General features: G+C 36.9%; 1 protein-coding gene across 1 annotated transcript; it reads right to left on the bottom strand.

Moving 5' to 3' along the window:
- Nucleotides 1–2,380: 2,380 nt before the first annotated feature.
- LOC119907821 (CMP-N-acetylneuraminate-beta-galactosamide-alpha-2,3-sialyltransferase 1-like) lies at nt 2,381–20,137 on the bottom strand. The gene is made up of 6 exons (XM_038725507.1): nt 19,665–20,137; nt 19,289–19,485; nt 18,795–18,974; nt 4,504–4,549; nt 4,285–4,404; nt 2,381–3,820 (listed from the first exon to the last, which is right to left on the bottom strand). The coding sequence occupies exons 1-6, from the start codon at nt 19,905–19,907 to the stop codon at nt 3,641–3,643; spliced, it is 966 nt and encodes a 321-aa protein (XP_038581435.1). The 5' UTR covers nt 19,908–20,137; the 3' UTR covers nt 2,381–3,640.
- Between the last annotated feature and the right edge of the window lie 1,019 nt (nt 20,138–21,156).

The following is a 21,156-nucleotide window of genomic DNA, read 5'->3' as shown; positions in this document are numbered from 1 at the left end:
TTTTGGTGTCGGGGTACAACAGTGCCTGTATTATGATCATTTCCTTGTTGACAGTGTACTATCACTCAGAAACTAACACAAGGGTTAAAAAAAGAAACAACTCTGTTGTAGAGTTATCTGATGGCTCACTATGCAAGATCCTGAGTATCGTGGCATTTAACACTGTAGGTTGTAATGCACAAATGAGCTGTGTTTTGGTTAGGAAGCTTTGCAGGTCTGGAAGGCAACTTTGTAGAGACTCTGACCTTAAAATTTATACCAGGTTCATTCATGAGGTGAGTCTAACACTATTCATGCAGTGCAGGCACAGTCTTTCAAAAGAAAATGTGTGATGATTGAAGAGAAAACGCATGTCATTGCCCTGCCAAATAATTTTGAAAGAGACTGAGGCACATGGTTGTAATTCTGTTGGAAAAAACAGAAATGTGATTATTGTTTATTTTTTTGGAAAAAACAAATAATGTGCTTAAAAAATACATTTGAATGTTAAAAAAAATTGTTTTAAAAATCATACTTCTGGAAATCAGGCTGAGACATGTGGCACTTACATAAAAAATTACAATATTTTGCAGTAGCCTACACAATGAAGCATATTTGACATAAATATATTTTTTACCTACTATAAGTGTAATTGTTTAACAATGTACTTCCACAAAGTACACCTAAATAGTATTTACTAAGAGTTAAATAAATATATTTTTTAATAAATAGACTAAAATGTTAGTTATTTAAGCATATTTATTAAAAGTTTAATGAAATATATATTTATTACCAATTTATTCAAAGTATACTTTTAAGAAGTATATTTATATTATATTTTTAGTGCCTTTAAGAGCACTTCTTTTTGACCTGGGGTATCATTTAATACTGGTGTCAGAGGTAACTAAACAATGTTATATGTGTTTATTTGTACTGAGGAAAGTTGTCACATGTGACGACTTTCCCCAAACTGACATGTATATTAATGTTGGCTAAATCTCAAGGTTAGCTTAACATAGCACTTAATAAATTGAACATTTGAACATTCATACCTAACAAAGTTGTATTACATAAAATGTAAAGTGCCAATGTTTTACTTTTGAAGCAAAAAAATAAATAAAATTGTGCTCATTTCAGATTAGACTTTAACCACATGTGAACAGGAAGTTGAATAGATATACATACATAGAACAAGAACTCACACAGGGATAAGCTGTGTGATCGCTCAGGGATAATCTCAGAGTTTGTAAAGCCTGCTTTCTGAAAGCCTTGGTTGAATTATCCTAAGTATTGCCACATATTTAGATTGACTATTTTACCTTGCCAAAAAATACGGAGCCATGGTGGGGGTTAATAAACCGATAATTAATAAAACTGTATCAGATTTATAAGAACAAAAATCGGGCCAAAAAATCTGGTGTTTTCTTCTGAATACCACCAATCCACGGGAAAGTCTCTAAGGTGCATGATTATATAGCCTAGTGATTATGGGCTAAACCAAAGTCCTTTTAGGCAAGTCATGCCACTCGGCCCCCATCTTGGCAATGCCTCTGGGCAGCTATTTCGGACTAACAAGACCAGGCTCCTATCTAAATGAATGGGGAGAGAGCCAGATATACACTTTCACTGGTCACTGGGACATAAAAACTACATGAATAGAATCAGCATTTAAATCTGATAAAACTTTACCCCAAAATAAGGTTTAAAAAGCATTTTTCCCGACCGGTTCTACTTCTACTACGCATGCAGTAGAAGTAAAACAGACCCTTACATCAGTGGAACCACACTATTGGCTGAAATATGTTTCCCGCTTGGCTGTTAAAAGCAGACGTTTGACTTTCTTGCACCAACTCCACCATAAGGGAAAGCCTGTAAAGTTGTATTGAGAATGTGATTGAGTGGCATGTCTCCTCTAAATGTCTTGTTTCCCTTTACATAAATTGACGTTTCCACCATACACTGATGCAGAAAAGGCAGACATCTGGTCCAGAAAAATTCACCAGAATGCAAGAAATGTGAAATGTGCATAGACTGTATAAAACAGGTTTGATGCTTAAAATTTTCTAGGGGTAGATCCCGAGAAATATGTAACTATGATGACGAATGTCCTCTAACCTTAAAGAAGTTAATGATTTTAAACCAAACCACGTTTTCTTAACCCTAACCAAGTGGTCATTTTAACTTCAGCCATGGTCTGACCATAACCACCTTGTCTATGTGCCTAACCTAACCAAACCTTAACCATTTTTGGTATGGTCAGTATGTTGTTCTGGAGGCCATGGACCAACCACATATTTTTTTGTGTTTCTCTAGAGTCGCAAGGCGTTTCTAAGAAAATTCTAAGAAAATAATATTTTTTTTTTTTAAAGGTTGTATTGCCTCCGGAGCTGTTCAAATATAGTGTTTTCCTTTATTGTGTCAACAATAATAATAATCAGAGTCATAAGTATGATCTTATTCTGATTTAAATGCGTTTTATTTGACAGTCCAACTTTGAGTCCATACTTTCATGGGCCTAAGACCATATTCAATGTATTAAAGCAGCATTGTCTGAGTTGTAATGGTTTTAGGAACTTTGGAGCCACTTCTACCAAAATCATCCAGACTCTTATCTGAAAATTCAGATGTCATTTCTGAAGCCTACTCCTTTCTTACAGTCAGCTCAGAACAAATGGATGTGTCCCTGTAAACTTCCGTATATGTGTGAATGAGATTATGTGTACATTCTTTTGTATGCACACACGCATTCATGTATGATATGTTCCAGCCTGTTCTTCTGCAATGGCTCAATGGCACCTGACTGAGAGTTAGTGTCCAACAACTGTTTGTCTGTTTTTTTTATGCCATGTTCTGTAATTGATTTTGCATCAAAAGCAATATCCAATCCATGCAAATTAAACATGTCTTAACTTCCTGTATCTGTGTGTCAATGGATACACTGTGGGAAAGAAGTTGGCTGACAATAAGTTACTGTTTAATGGTGAGTTGAAATTAAACCTGCAAGGGTAGACTATTGTACCATGACTTCACTGCCCACATCAGTGGAGCGATGACGTCTTGACTTCCACTTATTACAAAAAGTATAACAGCCCCCTCTATGTTTAAACATGTGTAATCACAGCTTAAAAGGCCTCATTTTAAACTCTTTCATCAGTTGCACAGAAAGATGTGGTATTCTTATTTGAATCTCATAATTTCTTGCCATTCTTAATCCTCTTCATCCATTTTTGCATTTCTCTATGCATTTGTGTCATTATATAAATGAGGAGGGGCTGTGACTCATGGGGTGAACTATATAGATACAGAAGATTAAAATGAATGAATAAATGAAGAAGCTAATGAAAAGAGATATATACATTTGTCTCATTGTATAATTTAATTACTGCCTTCATTTATTTATGTACTTTATTTTTTAATCGGATGCTTATTTATTTAATGAGCATTTATTTATTTCTCTATTTATTTCCCTTGTCAGAATTGGTCCCCCATACAACAGGATCATTCACATTCATTAAACATTTTTTAGTTCTGTACTTTTCCCTCAGTAGTAATAGGTTAGCCACTCACAGTTAACTCTTTAATGTGTGCAACAAGGCAGTTAGTCTTCTCATTCTTGTTTTGCATGATAAATTATTTGCTATGTTTATGAATAGTTTAAATGCTAAGAGAAAGATCTCCTCCCTGTAAAAAACTCGATCTTTTGTTGCTCAGCTAGCTCCTCGATAATTCCATACTCATGACTTCCAGGATGTTTTCCGGTTTTAAACTTTGTGTCTTTGAGTTTTTCCCAGTAATGATTCCAGCTTCCATTTTTGTCTGCTCCATAACCGAACACACGGACCTGTTGGATAAGAAAAATAACAACAAAAACATCTATTAACTAACAGAATTACATAATGTATGTACATAATGAAACACTGCCTTTGCAACAAGTGCCACAACTTTCAAGATGTTAATTTTGTAATCACACTACATGAGCAGTACTGGCAGCGGGACTACTGAGTGGGCCACAGCATTCAAACTGAACTGTCTATCAAGCCAGTCGGGCCACGAGTCTGGGTTAGCCAATGCAGGTCTGATTAAGCAGCAGAGCTCTTTGCTAGGGTGAATGTTGGATTCAATGATGGTTTTAGGGAAGTAAGGTCTGAGTTAGAGAAAAATGTCACCTGTCTTTGGGCTCAGTCGATTTGTGATGGCACAGCCTGATACCCATTGAAGGATTTAATTATAGGTCAAAACATAATTTGCATCCACTTGTTCATACAGCAACACTAGTGACATTCACAAGGATAATAATTAACTCACCTCGTCACAAATATGGAGGCCAAGAATCAAAGTCATAAAGCCAGTGGATGGATAAGTGCCCTTCTTTTGCAGCCACGTCTCATAAACATACCTCATGAAAGCTGGATTGATCACCATCACCTGTTATGAATCAGAATTAGCCTTTACACTTATTTCTAGGAGCCGCTGCCTTTGTAGCCAATACAATGTGTTGTTGAATGCTTTCAAAATAATACTCACCAAATCCTTGTTAGCTTTGATATTTGACTTAACTGGCACATATGACCTGTTGAAAATACAACATTAAATAAAGGATGCTGCTTTGTTTGTTTGTTTTTTCAGTAAAATGATATACTAGGCATTCCAAAACAAAACTAAAGCAGAGATGATTCTAAATTTATATGTTCCATTTCTGAACTCTAAGAACTTTTCAAGCTATTTAAACAATGAAAGTGATGGATGGATGAGCCCCATTCATTCTCACAGGTTTTAGGCGCCTCCTCTCCTGCTCCTACTTGCTCTCATGTTTGCTGGTCACTATTGGCTCAAACTGGCAGGGAAGCCTGTCCTTAACACACCCTCCAGGTTGAAAAGAAGTGCCCTTAAAGGCATTGAAAATGTACTAGAAATTCACATAGTATGCTTATAGTACATGTAAGTCTATTTATTAAAAATATATTTGTACCACTCTAAGTAAATACTACTTAGGTTTACTTTGTGGAAGTATATTGTTAAACAATTACACTTTTAGTGGGTTAAAAATATATTCATGCCAATTATGCTCCATTGTCCACTGCAATATATTTAAAATATTAATGTAATTGTCAAATGTTTTATGCCTGCTTTCCAGAAGTATGATTTTCAAAACATGTTTTTATAACATTTTAAGATATTTTTCAAAAGCAGAGTATTTCTTGTATAGCCTACACTTTTTTTCTTTTCTTCTCTTTTTTATTAAAATTTTAGTTAACCAGGTAAATAGCCTGGCGAGATCAGAGTCTTTAATGTAACAAACAATGTATAGTAATAAGCATACTTTAAATCATAATGTAGTCACGACTCGGACATGGCAAAGGTGGACACCACAGACATAATAACAACTTAACACTAGAACCTCCAGGGTTCGTTGCATAGCCTATACCTAACCGCCATAGCGGATAAAATTTACCCACTATAAAAATGCCGCGATTTTGTGATTATTTCTGCTACATGTTGCTTTCCACACACTTTGGGAAACATTTAGCACCTTGGCTGTGCATTTCCTATAAACACCATCCCCATATTTCAGGAATTTACAGAATGTTTATTCTATTCATCGTCGATCGCTTGCGCTGCGCATCTGTGAAGCTTCTGCTCTGCTTGTTTTTTCGGACTCCATCGGGCATCCAGAGAATAACACATAGCTACAAAAGCTTGAAAGTCCAAATAAAAGTAGGCTATTTAATCAAAAGATACGAAACGATTATCAATTCCCAAATTTTTACCCAACGGAAAAATGTATAATGATCACTTTTACTTCATCCCCAATCAGGCATGGTGGTTATCAAGTCCGGAAAAAGGCATATTCAGAATATATAGAGAAAAAACTGATTCTGAGGTAAGAAAGTAAATTTTGATTTCACATATTGGCGTGTGTATTGTCACTGGAACTTTTCATACTTGTGAGAAGTGCCTGTGCACAAGAAAAGTCCCGGTACGCCAAAGACTAAAATATAGAAGTGCTGGTATACGGACCAATGAATACTGGCCCACTTCAAACACTGACCTCATTTTAGTTAGACCTAAGAATGTACAGAGATGTTCTTTAATTAGGAACATTTTAGTAGTATTTTGTATTTTTAAGAATACTTTTAAGTAAGTTTATTCTATAGATAAATTTACATACACATACTGTTGATGTATTAAACAGCACAAGACTGTATAAAGAAACGAAATTTGTAGTTCCTTCATGCTACACACACAACATTTAATTAAGTGCAAGCCTATATTAAAACATGGTAAGATATAAATCAAATCAAATAAAACAATATATACTAATAAAATGTTTGTAATATTATAGCAGTTACAATCTCAGTAATGCCCATTACAAAGCATTTTAACCCGAAATTAAGTGGTGTTTATTTTTATATATAATTCAAAAACACCACTAAACATTTTGCCACTGCAAATCATATCTACCTACCTGTTGCTGGAATTTGATGGTAAAGAATGTAGGCAGGCCTGTGCATGCGTGTGAGCGCTCAATTCAGCTTTTGTACTGTTAAGATGACCAGTAAGGTCTTTATCACTGGTATGAGTATAAATGCAATTAATATGATGCTGTCTATACGCTAAAGAATAGGTTCACATTTTTATAATAGAATACTCTAATGACCATGCTTACTGTACACAGAAGAAGTTATTGGTCACTGTAATCATTATTCATGCCTATATCTTCTGCAGAGATATCACCACAGTTATTTTCAATCCATCCATCCATCCATCGTCAATTTTAGGGGCACCAATCAACCTAGCCTGCATGTCTTTGGACGGTGGGAGGAAGCCGGAGCACCCGGAGACAACCCACGCAGACACGGGGAGAACATGTAAACTCCACACAGAAAGGCCGGGGCAACCGGGGTTTGCTTCTTGCTGTGAGGCGAGTTGTCATTTTTTGTACAAATTCATTTTAAAGTTTAGCTAATGCTAATATGAAGTATCAGCTAAGCATTTGTGTTAAACTAGTCAAAAGTGGATATCTTCCAAAGTTACACTGCTTTTAGAGATTTCACTTCTCTGCAACCATGGATGGGGGAATCATTACACTGACCAATAACTCAGTTATAACAATGTCAACGTGTACACAGTTATGTGGGAATTGTTGTAAGATGCGCTTGAGATAATATTTATGTGTCCTCCGATGCCTGACCACACTATATAATAGCATGTTGTTTCTTTTATTTATTTATAAATAATAATTTAATAATAATTAAGTATTTACCCCCTTACATTACTTCATTGCTGTCTCTTAATGTGGGCCGTTTTCAAACACGGTCATATTATTTGAGCTGCTGGCTGTTTTCAGTGAGCTTGGAAAATCCATTTTTTCCTAACCTGGAACAACATGCAGAACAATCAGTAACACTTCATTTTAAGGTGCTTGTAATAAGCAGTTATTATCAGTTAATAAGCAGTAATTAAAAAATAATAACACTTAAAAAAACCTCATAAGATGCTTATAAATACAAATAAATGTTAACTAAAGCACAATTAACTAATTTATAATTGCTTATAAGACCCTTATGCTCTTATTGGAAACTTGTTGATGGTTTATATACCTGTCTTTAACATTAATAAGATGTTTATTAACGTTAATTAGACTTTATATGTGTTGGTTATTGAGAACGTAACAGAGTTGTTATTTCCTTGTAAGAAACTTGTAGTGAACTTATAAATAAAATCTTAATGTTAACGCAGCTTATAAAATACATCTTTATTAACATTGATAAGACTGTTTTCTCAAAATATGAATGAACACATTTCTTATTTCTTATTAGCATCTGTATGAGCACTTACTAGAAACTTGTCAACAAGTTATATATACCTAAAGAACCTTAATAAGATGTTTATTAACATTAATGACTGCAATATCCCAAAAGACATTTATTATAGGCTTGTAAAATATTTATGAGCTCCACCCAAACAGAAGTTTGTCCTCCTGTACTATGGCCTGGAGTGAAGTCAGATTAGGGATCCCTCTTTATCAAAACTTATTTAAGACTGCACCAAATTCCTAATTTGTAATGTAATTAAATATTTGATATTAACAATAAAATGTTATGTTTGTATCTTTACATAAATATATCTAGTTTTGAATTAATATGCATTTGTGACACTGTGCATTTTGTCTTTACAAAATGTATGAAGTAATCACAGCCACACACACACACACAGAATCCAACTTCCCTTCCTGTTCTGTTGGTCTGGAAACCCCTTGCATTCAAACGAGGAAGATGTGGACATGTTACTACAGTCTTTACAGTTTTATAATAGCACAAAAACGAGGCTTTATGTGTAATTTAAAGATAAATTTGTTATAGTGGATTTATACTGGAAGCTGGAGTAAGTTACTGTTACCATGTGGCTAAATGTTACTTCTGTGCCATGCAAAGCTTAAGCTGGTAGGTAGGTGGCTTTAGTTGCTTCATGTGTAATTGAAACTCTGCAAGTGCCAATAAAATAGTTATGCATGCAGCTATAAAATAAGGCATGTAGTGTAAGCTAACATAGGCAGTTGGATTTTTAGAGCAGCTTGAATAATGTCTTACAGTAACTTAACTTTGTTGGACAACCTGGACATTTGAAATTGGTCCAAGAGACTGCTGCATGAAAGAAACTAAAATGTAACATTAATAGGCAGCTGCACACCTTCAATTTACATCCAAAACATGTGCTTGTTTTGCCACTGACATGCTCAGATAATTATTCTTAGTGTCTGACAACATTATGGAAAGGATCCCTGCAGCCGTTGACCTTTTGTTAAAGAGTAAGATCCTTTTTGTTTTAACATGAAACATCCCTGAGATCGCCAAACCCACCAGACTCCATTCAAATTAACTGCAATTTTATCATCATAAAACACACTTCATTTAAAGTCGACAGAAACAAGATAAAACCTTCACAAACCATCTTAGTTGTCATTCCATTGTTCCAACAACCACCACTCTGGTTTGGTTGAAATAAACCCTAAAATCATCCATTTACATGTAACAAGTATGCTGGCTCTATACATGCTAAAAGTAATGATTATTAAATGGAGTCTGGTGTTTTTGGTGATGGCGATGTAAGGACCCTTTCTATAATGTTGTCACTTATAAGAACAATCTGAACCTGTCAGTGACAAAAACAGCACTTTTATTGGACGTAAATAATACATATATATACATATATATTAACTAGCTCATGGGCCAGACAAAAAGTTGTTTTCATTTCAGATGGCAGAGTTCTACTTGTCCTTTTTGGGGTTTTTTTGCATTTCACAGAGCAAATAGATAGATCAATCAAAAACTAAATAAAAAATATATAGGCTTACTATATTTTTCAAATTATTATTCACTCTTTTTTTTTTACTAAGAACAGCAAGACTTAATTTCTAATGTGTATGCACCAGATGTTGCTGGCTGTACATTAGTTACCATTACCTTGGTAATCTATTTATGTTGATCCCATGGTGGTAGTTTCTAGGGTTACTTTTTCTTAGTATTCTGTTTCTCTTTCCCTGTGTCTCTACTTCTTTTCTCTCAGTATCTCATGACGTTTCTCTTTCTCAGATCAAGGAAGAATTCTCCAGGATGAGACTGAAGCCACTACAGTCCACATTCCCAGGGAAGTTGGACAAACACATGTAAATTGGAAGAGAGAGGCTGAAATTTGATGAGACCCTTGACATCATAAACGAGGTATTTACTTTTAATGTTGTTAGTTTAATGTTGTGGCATTCTGATATCTGTACTGTAAGATAATCTCATATTTCATATATTTGTAGCAGCACTGAGTCCTGAAGAGAAGCTGTAATCAGAGGCCTGATGATAAGACAGATGAGTTAATCAAGGACTACCAGGTAAAGACCTTCCAAATTTCTGACCTTCAGCCTTTAATAATTCACACTGCAGGAATCGCAAATTTATTTCTTGATTTATATATACACATGACTCTCTCCACATAAATATTTTTCAATTCACAGAAGATAGTTATTGTTTATAAATGTAGTAAAAATCCATGTGAGAAAAACATTTAGGTTCACAGGTTAAGTATTTCTGATGCACACACACACATTTCTTGATAAAAATACCAACAACGCTCAAAACTACCACAGCAACTACATAATCCCACCCAGATTTCTGTTCAGAGGGAGAGCAAAGAGCTATATGTGTTCTTAACATCTAGCAAAAAAAGCAGGTTTAATTCTTTCTGGAATATTTCACAGGTTTGTGATGACAACATGCTCCAGCCATCCAAGAGGCCCTCCCTTAATTTGCACTCAACATATTTGTGGCCAAGAAAAATCAGGGAGGGAGGTCTTAAAAAGTAAGCTGGAATAGCCATCGCAGGAGCAATGGTCCTTTTTGGTATTCCTGTTGTAGCACTGGCTTTCACCTACCTAATGGGCCTTTTAAGGTTTTACAGAAGATCTTCGTGGAGCTGGAAGATGGGAACCAAAAATTGTTCCCCAAAGTCCATGATCTCAAGGTCATCTTACTGGCCTAAAAGCCATACAGACATTGTTGAAGGTGGAGGACTGAAAAACACACTTGTATTGAAAAAAAAATCTGTACAATATAACGTTTTTATTGAAAAAAATCTGTTGTTATACATAATGTCATTTAGAGTTAATGTTAAAAAAAACATATTTGTAATTGTACTTTTTTTATTTGTGTGTTTGAGTGGAAGTTTAATATACTTTGGTTGCTGCGTTTAGTTGAAAGTTATGAAAGGTAAAAATAAATTCATTTTCCACAAAAAAATGTCTTAGAGTATGACTAAACGTTTACTCATCATAATAAGACACTGTTCCTGCTTTAGTTTAGGTAGCTGCAAAGGAGCATAGTTAATGGTTAACAAGTGCATAATAAAGGGTTTATTCATTTAAATAAGACACTGTTCCCACTTTAGTTTAGGTAGCTGCAAAGGAGCATAGTTAATGGTTAACAAGAGCATAATAAAGGGTTTATTCATTTAAATAAGACACTGTTCCCACTTTAATTTAGGTAGCTGCAAATGTGCATTGGTAATGGTTAATAAGTGCATAAATAAGGATATATTAGCCTTTATAAGGCAGTAATATAAACTTCTTACAATCTGATTACTGTCATTAAACATCCAGTTAACAATGATAAGCGGTCTATAAACTGTTAACAATGTGTTAATGATGCTTTTTTGCATTACTTACACTCATTAAGTCTCATTAATGTTAATAAACAACTTAAGGTTCATGAGGTATATATAACTTGTTATTTTATATACAAGAGCCTATAATTGTCTTATAAGAAATAATAAATGTGTTACTTATGCTTTTTAATTATGTCTTATTTATATTTATAAGCATCCTCTAAGGTCCTATAAGTGTCTTATTAACTGTTAATTACTGCCTATTACAAATAAATTTTACTTTATAAACTTCTACTTCTTATCGCAGCATACCTAAGATTATTATTTGTGTTTCATATTGTTTAGAATCATTGGTTGTTTTGGCTATATTTCAGATATCTGGCTCAGCCCTTTCTGACTTGATTGACAGCCAAATAATAATGTAATTTAAAAAAACTCCTGAGAGTTTTAAAAATGTCTTGGATTATTTCTCAATTTCATGCTGATACAATATATTCATATATATTTATTGATAAAATTATTTATTACTGTAATGGCAGAAAATACTTTTTCCTTAAATCTAATATTTTATGCATGTACTTCTATTATTACTCTATTATATATATATAATCTTTATTTGTAGAGCACTTTTCAAAAACAAGTTACAAAGTGCTTTAACAAGTTTAAAGACAATAATACCCAAGAGACAATAATACAAAAACAATACAAGATAAAAGCAAGAAAACATTGAAAAGACTAAAATACATGTTTAAGATAAATATAAAATTAGTAAAATAGAATAAAATGGATTAAATAAAGTCAAATAAGATCGGGAAAGGCTCTCCTATAAAAGTATGTTTTAAGAAGGGACTTAAGAGTTCACTGACTCAGCTGACCTGATTTTCTCGGGCAGGCTGTTCCAGAGCCTCGGGGCCCTGACAGCAAACGCTCTGTCCCCTTTAGTTTTCAGTCGAGACTCTGGAACAGACAACAGACCTCTGCCCGAGGATCTCAAGGTACGTCCTGGTGTGTATGGGACTAAAAGGTCAGAAATATAACAAGGCGAGAGGCCATGAAGAGCTTTAAAAGTGATCAATAGAATTTTAAAGTCAATTCTAAAACATACTGGGAGCCAGTGTAATGAAGCTAAAACAGGAGTAATGTGGTCATATTTCTTTGTTCTGGTTAAAAGCCTGGCAGCTGAGTTCTGGACAGTCTGGAGTCGATCAATAGATTTTTGGGTTGAACAGGTGAAAAGGCTGTTGCAATAATCCAGGCGTGATGAGATGAAGGCGTGTAAAATGGTCTTGGTGTCCTTAAAAGTTAACATAGATCGAATTTTTGCTATATTTCTAAGTTGATAAAAACATGATTGAACAAGCTTCGTGGTGTGCTGCTCGAAATTTAAATTACTATCAAACCAAACACCAAGGTTCTTTGCCACAGGCTTAATGTGATTTACTAGGGAACCAGCAGATGGCAGTATTTGATTTGCCATCTGCTGAGACCCGATGACCAGGATTTCTGTTTTGTCTGAGTTCAGCTGGAGGAAATTATTTGACATCCATTTTTGAACTTCACAAAGGCAGTTGTTAAGTGAACTCAGCATTCCAGGGTCTGTGGATCTGATGGGCAAGTATATTTGTGTGTCATCAGCATAAATATGAAAAGAAATGCCATGTTTATGGATAATATGTCCAAGGGGAAGCAGATACAAGGAAAACAAAATGGGTCCTAAGACCGACCCCTGAGGCACACCATATTTAATTGGACAGAATGAAGAGACATAATTGTTTACAGACACGCAAAACTTCCTATTTGACAGGTAGGATGAAAACCATTCTAGGGCAGTACCAGAGATCCCCACCCAGTGCCTCAGTCTGTTTAACATGATGTTGTGATCAATGGTGTCAAAAGCAGCGCTAAGGTCCAGGAGTACCAGGACTGAGCACATGCCTTCATCAGCAGACATTAAAAGGTCATTGGTGACTTTAAGCAGGGCAGTCTCAGTGCTGTGGTACTTCCTGAAACCAGACTGAAACTTTTCAAATATTTTGTTATTTTCCAGTACAGTGAGCAGCTGTTTGGACACAATTCTTTCTAGAATCTTTGCAATAAAAGGCAGTTTTGAAATTGGTCTAAAATTATGTGGGAGGGTATGATCTAAACCAGGTTTCTTTAAAAGTGGGTTCACGCAAGCCGTTTTAAAATAATCTGGGACACAACCAGTAGATAGGGAGCTGTTGAAAACAGAGATCAAATGGGGCCCAACAGAATCCATTACTTTCAGTAAAAACTTTGTAGGTATGACATCAAGTGGGCTGGAGGACACTCTCATTTGTGATACTGTTTTTAAAAGCTCAGACAAGTCGATGGGATAAAACTGGTTAAAACTCTCTTGCTGCTGGTGAGGGACCTCTGAGTAAGAGTCAATGGGGGTAATAGAGGCTCTGATTGACACCACCTTATTGGTAAAATAAGATAAAAACAATTCACAGTGATCATTACTTCCAGCTGAGGCACAAGGAGGGGTTGGGTTTACCAGCTGATCCACAGTGTTAAACAGAAACCTGGGATTGTATTTATGTGTAGTAATGAGTTCAGAAAAATAATGTGTTCTCGCATCCTTAACCATGTTATTGTAGTTAATTAATAAATCCTTCAGACTGAGGTAATGGACTTGGAGACTGGATTTTTTCCATCTGCGCTCTGCTTTCCTGCATTCCCTTTTGAGGCTGCGAATGCTGTCATATATCCAGGGTTGCTTACTAGCTTTAGACGTAGGCCTAACCTTTAGAGGAGCAGTAATATTTAGTGACGACAAGCAGATATGATTGAAGTGATCGACCAGATTGTTGGTGTTGGAATCAGACAGGTGTTGGCTTTGGCTCTGAAAGAATGCGCAAAACTTTGAAACACTTTGTTCATTAAAGATGCGAGAACACACGGAGCTTGGTGAGGCGGCATGAGTAACAGGCGAATCGCAGCTAAAAACAATACATCTGTGGTCAGATATGGTCATGTCCACTAATTCCACAGAGGAAATGCTGACACCCAGGGTAAAAACCAAGTCCAGTGTATGACCACGGTTATGTGTTTGCCTTTTGACAAGTTAAAAGAAGTGGCCATATTTAAAAAGTCAGTTGCATTAACATTGTTGGGGTCATCAACATGCACAGTACAGAGATACTACCACTATTATGAAATAAAAATGAAATAAATTAAACACACTGAAGCTAAAATGAATGCCATATTAATGTCTTAGTAAGTAATATAAAACCTGAACAAGCCTACATTTGTAATGAATAATGACCACGAATGGTTTAGGAAATTGCCAGAGAAACTGTTAATTAGTTTAAACCTAGCAGGTGATTTCTACATTGTCTGTTTAAAACTGCCCAAGAGGAGTGGCATACGTATATTGCAAATATAGTATCATGTGGTATGTGGTATTCCTACTTTGTTGAAATGTGACTTTTGACTTGTTGACTTTTTTCGGTAATCAGAGCACTGGGAATGGGAGGAGAGTGATCTCAAAGCCACTGCAAAAACACACATACACACATTTGCCACTGGGGCCAGAAACACACACTCTGCTCAGACTTTTGAATAGATTAGTCTGTCACAATTGCAATACGAACAGACAGGATAAAACTGGGACATGGGATCACAGTGAGAGTACATCTCTCTCCCACTGCAAACAAACCTTTTCATCTATTCCAAAACCAATCATAAAGAGGTGATGATGATTTTGTAGACAGAGGATCCTAATTACTAATAAAGATAAAAGGAGAGATAAATCTCTCTCCCATGATTCATGGTGAAAACTGTGCACTAGACCAACCTGAAACTGATGAAACTAAGCTAACGGAGCCTCACTGACTGAAAAGGCTCTCCACAGTCCACTGTACTCGGGAACTACCAAGACCTGACCTTTGACCTGCGTTCCTACTTTCCTAGACAATTACAAGACCTGTTCTGATACTACGTCTTGGGGTGAAACCAGATGCCTGGTGCTTTGTTGTCCTGTTGCTTAATGTTTTGTTAGCTATTTTATACTGAACTGGATGTTTGTCGGTTTGCTCCCATTTTAATGATTAAGTGTTAAGTACACTAACAGATTCCCACAGGAGAAGCCAGAACTGATGATGACCACTCATACCTAATTCAAACCCCCCTCAACCTCCTCCGGCCAGTTCACTAAGGCAGGGCCTGGGACTGCATGTGGATATGAATGATATGGCACTGGTGGAAACATATGCTATATGTCCACTCCTCCCAAACATGTATAGTAATGCACACAGGTTGTCTCAACAAATCCGTTGTTAGGCAAAGATAGTCTGTCATCAACACCCTCACAGACAGTAACGCTCCATCACAGACTGTGGTTGGAGATGGTTGGATGTTTTTATTACAATCAACAGTCAAAGCTAGTGATGGTTAAATATAGAGGTAATAACAAAAAAAACTAATTGAATTCAATCTAGGGAATAAATATACCAAACTCATTATTATCCATTTCATTCCTGTGACAGGGCTACTAAACTGATGAGAAAAACATACACTTGGAAAAGCTTATCTGATGGGTCCATACAACAGCCTTTAATTAAAGCAAAGGTCTCAGACAAAAAAGTGGTTGTGCAAATAAAACATTTACACCTGTAGCTATCGTAGATGTCCCTGTTTTATCCCGCAGATTAATCTAGGAGACATTTTAGATACCACAGCATACATCAGTTATGGATGTGTGATACATGATATATCATAACCAAGGTTGTTCCTTTTTCAAGGATGAATCTTAAGTACAAATATGTTTGATCCCCTAGCTTGCTCATAACTCAACAATGTCTATATTCTGAAAAAATAGCTAACGCTAATTTCTATCTTTAACCTGTTCTTATTATTATCCTCGTTATATTAGTCTGTCCACATATGTAGGGTTTAGGTCAGAGCTGTGAGATTATTTTATTGTTTTCCTCTCGTCATTCCACTCCTCCCAAAACATAGAAACCTGGACTGTGTAAACCATTTTTCAATTTATTAATGACTAAAGTTAACTAAAGCAATATAAACTGGTGGTTAAATACAGGGAAAATAAACAATGGCAGAACAATGAGCAATGGAGTTTCGATTGTGGGAAGCATTTGACTCATACAGCAGAGGAGAACTAATGAAAGTAAGCTATGAGTTTAGGAGTTAAAAAGACATTATTAATACTATGGGACCTCCCTGACCACAGATGTTTTGTTTGGTCTTACTGCTTGTCGGCGGCCTGCTTTGGCCTGTTGCACGGGTCCCACGCTAGCTGCCCGATTTTGCTAGGGATTCTCCGGGGTTCTCCATGTCTGAAGAAAACGCCGTCCACCGTCTGGCAATTCGGCTGTTTTCAGGTTTCCTTCGTTGCCACTGTCGAGACCACGTGGCTTGGTCTGACCTCGGTGAAGTTGGCTCGACGAAAAAGCTTAAAATGTAACTTGGTCGTTCCTGAATTAGTCCAGTGTAAAGGACTGATAACTTTAACAAAACAAAAGAAAGAAAGAAAATAAAACAAACTGAGGGGCAGATCGATGTGGCGGTACTCCGCGTGTGTAGCTTCAAGCGAACAAAGGCCTGTTGTACTGGCCGAACTCTTAGCCGTTGCCCGGAGAGGCACGCCGGACGCGTGCCGAAGTGTCCAGAGAGCAGAGCGGAAGACCAGGGCACGAGGGGAGGAGAAGAACAGAGAGCGAACGACGTCGCGTGTCGCTCTTTTGTTGCCTGGGGCGTTTTTCCCAGTCTGTTGAAAGTTGATCTTTAACCCCTCTGCTCCTCTCTGGGAGAGGAAAAGAGAAATTTGGAGTAGCTCCAAATTTATTCAATATAAAATTCACAAATCCACACCGTTGTCCCACAACATATATCTTTTTTGTGCATGTAACAGGTTTGCAAAGTGAAAAAGCCCAAAGTCCAGCGCAAAGGGAGTTCCCATCTCCCACAGAAAGCTCTGCTCTGAACTGCCTGAAAACAGTTAGTTTGTAGTCCAGCCCTTCACTTCCTTTACTTGTGACGTCACAATGAAATAAAGCATAAAGCGGCTATCGGGGTCAGGCCAAGCTAGTCTGAGCGGAGGCCCTTTGGCTCGACTCGCCTTTGTTTGGTTTTCCATTGTAGAAATGTTGCACCTGTACCTGCTTCCAGGTACTTTTTTTTCATATCACCTCACCTCCATCGAGGTTCCAAGCAAGCTGAGAGATACTAAAATGTAAAGCAGGCCAGAAAGTTTTATATTTTACAGTTTTCGCATGGAATTTCATCACTAAATCCATTTCTGAGAAGTTTTGAGGTGAGAAATCAGCTGTGTTGATTTAGAATATTGACAATGTAAGTGGACGTTACTTTGCTTGTGTCACTAATATGAGTTAGTCACATCCGGGTAAAAGACGTGCCCAGGAACTGATATAAACAAGCTCAGTGGCTCCGCTCACGAGAGATACATCCACACTAGAGCAGGAAGCGTTTGCCGCATGCAATATGTTGTCTAAAGGAATGGCGAGGATTAAATGAAGTTTCCCAACCCTCTGTTAAATATTAGTACCCTTGGTAAGCGGAGCGAGGTACGTGTGTATTTTAACTTGTTGTTGATGTTGCGAAAAAATGATCATGTGTAATGCTAATTCAAGTAGTGTGGGAGATGTATCTTTGATTCGTGTATTGTAAGATTTATTGTGGCTTTATTTGTTTTAGTTTCACGGTGCGTGATGGAATAATGAAGATATATTGCACCGGTCGAACTTTACGCGGGTTTATTGATGCCGAGAGCTGCTACAGACAGTTTTACGAGAAGTGATGGCGGAACAAAAATGTGCTTGAATATTTTCAGAGTTCAGGAGCTCCGCAAGTGGCTGTGAGGCCAGCCGCCCGCTCACAGAGCCCTCTGCTCCCGCCGTCACACAGACCGCTGCAGCAACAACGGCAGAGGAAAACACAGCTGGAAGGTTTTCACACCGCTTATCTGTCTTTACATTCTGAGGATTTGAGAAACGTTTTAACTTAAAAAAGAGAAAAGCTGTGTGGATCGCTGGTATGTGTGTCACATTGTACATTACATCGCGGCAGTTGTGTGGTAGCATTTTTCAGCAAGGCAGCATAGATCGTCAGAACACCTGCAACAGTTCAACGTTTAGTCCTAAAAGACGATGCAACTCCGACTCTGTTTGGGCCTGGAAATCCACAATCACAACCTGTAAGTATGTTTTATTGGTTGTGAATTATATTTAAAATAAACACGGCAATGTAACTTCACAGACTGTTCAAGTGCAGAGTTGTTGTAAACGTTACCTGGGAACTGCGCATGTGCAACTCCCAACAAAGATTTTGTACAAGTAAGTACAACACACAGGGTGAAAAGAGGAGCTGCAGCAATGTGCAGTATGAGAAAAATATGGTGTTTTTTGAAAATTAAACCATGTAATCCTGTTATGGTACAATCCCTAATTAAGATTTTGAACCTGAAAATGAGCATAATACCACCTCTTTAATAAATGATTAAAAGACAACAGTTTGTTGTAACTCAATTATTTACTCAATACCTCACCAGCGATATATAATTTCCACGTTACATGATGTCATATTTATTTATTTTATATTGAACACATTAGGGCTACATGGGGAGTGTGGAGAAATAAATTAATAAAGATCTGACTCACCTTCCAGTAAATCCAGTAGAGAAGGCCTTGATGAGCCACTCGAGATCTTGTATCTTGAATGGAAACAGCACAAGATGAGTGTTGTTATCCAAGTCCACGGCACTCTCTGGATACATGACATGATGAGTTGTTCTGGTCCCGACATCTGCTTCAAAGCCTTTGGTAGGACCATGGTTAATTCTAAATAGAACAATGGGATGTTATCTTATATGCCACTATCATTGACAAAAATACACTACATTAGGGTACTGCTGGAATTTTAACACTGAGGAAAAAATGTTTATGTTTATCCAAGCAGCAACCTCCAGGACAGAAAAATGCAGTTCCTCAAATGGACACTTGAGGCCGGCTGTAGCCTGGTTTTGGTATCTAATTTCCCAGTTCATGACAACTGTGAGAGAGTGAAATTTTATATAACTCACCTATTTAAATAATATTAAGGCTTACAGTTATGCACTATTAAGAGCTTCACAATCCTTAGCTGAAAGATTTACCTTATGATGACATCATGTAAATCTATGAGAGGTCCATATCGTGATCGCTTCAAATTACCAGAATTCCCCACCACAGCGCAACTCCTGCAGAGGTCAGGGCTGGGTTTTATGACATCTGGACTGGATGGGAACATCTCAAACAGCCTGTCCACTGTTTTTTTATAGGTACTAAAGTTGCGGCTTTCAGCCTGTAAGCGCTGACACACAAACCAAACATACATTTCTGTTATACTACTTGTGAAATGTATTGCTTAAGTAGTTGTTTAACTAAAACAAATGTTGGGCAGAAGTGATGATGAATTTGTGATATAATTGTGTTTCACTTCCTGATCCTGATCTGATAACTGCAGGCTGAGAGACTGTTCCAGCAACTTACCTTCCACCAGTTGAAAGCATCCTCTGAGAGATTGTATTGCGCTGACAAAAATGGTTCAACAGATGTGTTGAAACGCGGCATAGACCACAGATCATCTTCTGATAAGCATTTGTCACAAGCACAGGGGTTTGTGTCCTGGAGCTGGTTGAAGTATTCTGAAAACCCTCTTGAAACATTTCCTCTCAACACACAGATGCCAGTCACACACAGCAGGACAACAAACATCCTCACTTTTGCCTTCATCTTGGCTGTGTGAACCTTGTGATTCCACTCTGTAGACAAAGAGTGTGGTGAAATATGTAAACTGTCGTATTGTTTATTTTAGGCTATAACCAGCAACAGCAAATAAAGCAGATTGGTACATTATGTCACATCATTTTAATATCAGGCAAACACAGCTGCTAGTCATTATGAAATGATCACAGTATGTGTTATTTCTTTCATGAGGACTTGTTGAGGATTGAGAATGAATGCAAAAACATTAAATAACTTGTTATCATTAATATTAATAATTTTACATAAAGTCTAAATTCTTTTTTTCAGTTGATTTCTGTTATTATTTCCATTCATTTCATGAGCCAAAATATAGCATACCTAAAATCTATGACAATTATGTTGTCCATTAAATGAACCAACAAAGCTGAATCCGTTCAAACGTAGCCTGTTGATTTTATTTTTGTCTTTCCTGATCAGAGAATAATCCATCTCTACTACAGTTCAATTTAGTAAACATAGCCTATATTTACATCAGAGCATCTGAGGTTGATGATAAAGAACTAGTGGAATGCCTGCTGCTCCACTTTAGTACAAAGAAGTCTTCTGAGAGTAGGACTGGCACGTCTCTGGCAAAGGAGTTTGACCAAAGGCATTCAAAGATGCATACAGACGTTAATGACGAGATAGAACATTTCCAATCAGTGTATGGATCATTCTTTGATTTTTCTGTTTAAAAAAGGGGAAAAGAGAGAAAAATCTGGTTTTGTTTTGTGTGATATTTAGGCCTACGGTGGTCCAGATCATCTGGTGGTGTTCCCCCTGTGCGCGGCAGGTGTGTCACGCCTTTTCAGGACCACTTGTCGACTAACCAGGAAATAACATTCTGATTACACATTCTCACAGTCATCTTTTGAGAGGTTAGCCTTTACTTTGCTGGAACATTACTTTTTGTATTGGCAAAAAAGTTACATATTAGACCTCTTCACTACAAAAATATGCCCATGGATATAAAGAGAATGTGACTGGCATGCTCTGGAGACATTGAGGAAGAAGATGAGACAATCACATTGCCAAACCCTTCACCAATAAAACCTGAATGCACAATGTGAGTGAGTTGTGGCAGCCTATTGTAAATTGTAGCCAGACAATACAGAAATAGGCTACTGCTGCTTTTTCTACATTGTTTTATTTAGACCCACAAACACCAAACTCTTAACAAAAGCAGCACACCTGCTCTCACGGATCAGCCTACATGGTTCTATTTTTCCTGCCTGGG

Source organism: Micropterus salmoides, unplaced genomic scaffold (assembly GCF_014851395.1).
Source record: "Micropterus salmoides isolate LMB-PRFRI ecotype aquatic unplaced genomic scaffold, ASM1485139v1 Ms_hic_scaffold_17, whole genome shotgun sequence".
In the NCBI taxonomy this organism is placed as follows: Eukaryota; Metazoa; Chordata; class Actinopteri; order Centrarchiformes; family Centrarchidae; genus Micropterus; species Micropterus salmoides.
This window is presented reverse-complemented; position numbering and strand designations above follow the sequence as displayed.

Coding starts and splice junctions, on each gene's coding strand:
- LOC119907821 (XM_038725507.1), bottom strand. CDS start 19,907: ATGAAGGCAAAAGTGAGGATGTTTGTTGTCCTGCTGTGTGTGACTGGC. Junction 19,486..19,664: donor ATGCTTTCAACTGGTGGAAG/GTAAGTTGCTGG, acceptor TTTGTGTGTCAG/CGCTTACAGGCTGAAAGCCG. Junction 4,550..18,794: donor TCTACTGGATTTACTGGAAG/GTGAGTCAGATC, acceptor TATTTTCAACAG/GTCATATGTGCCAGTTAAGT.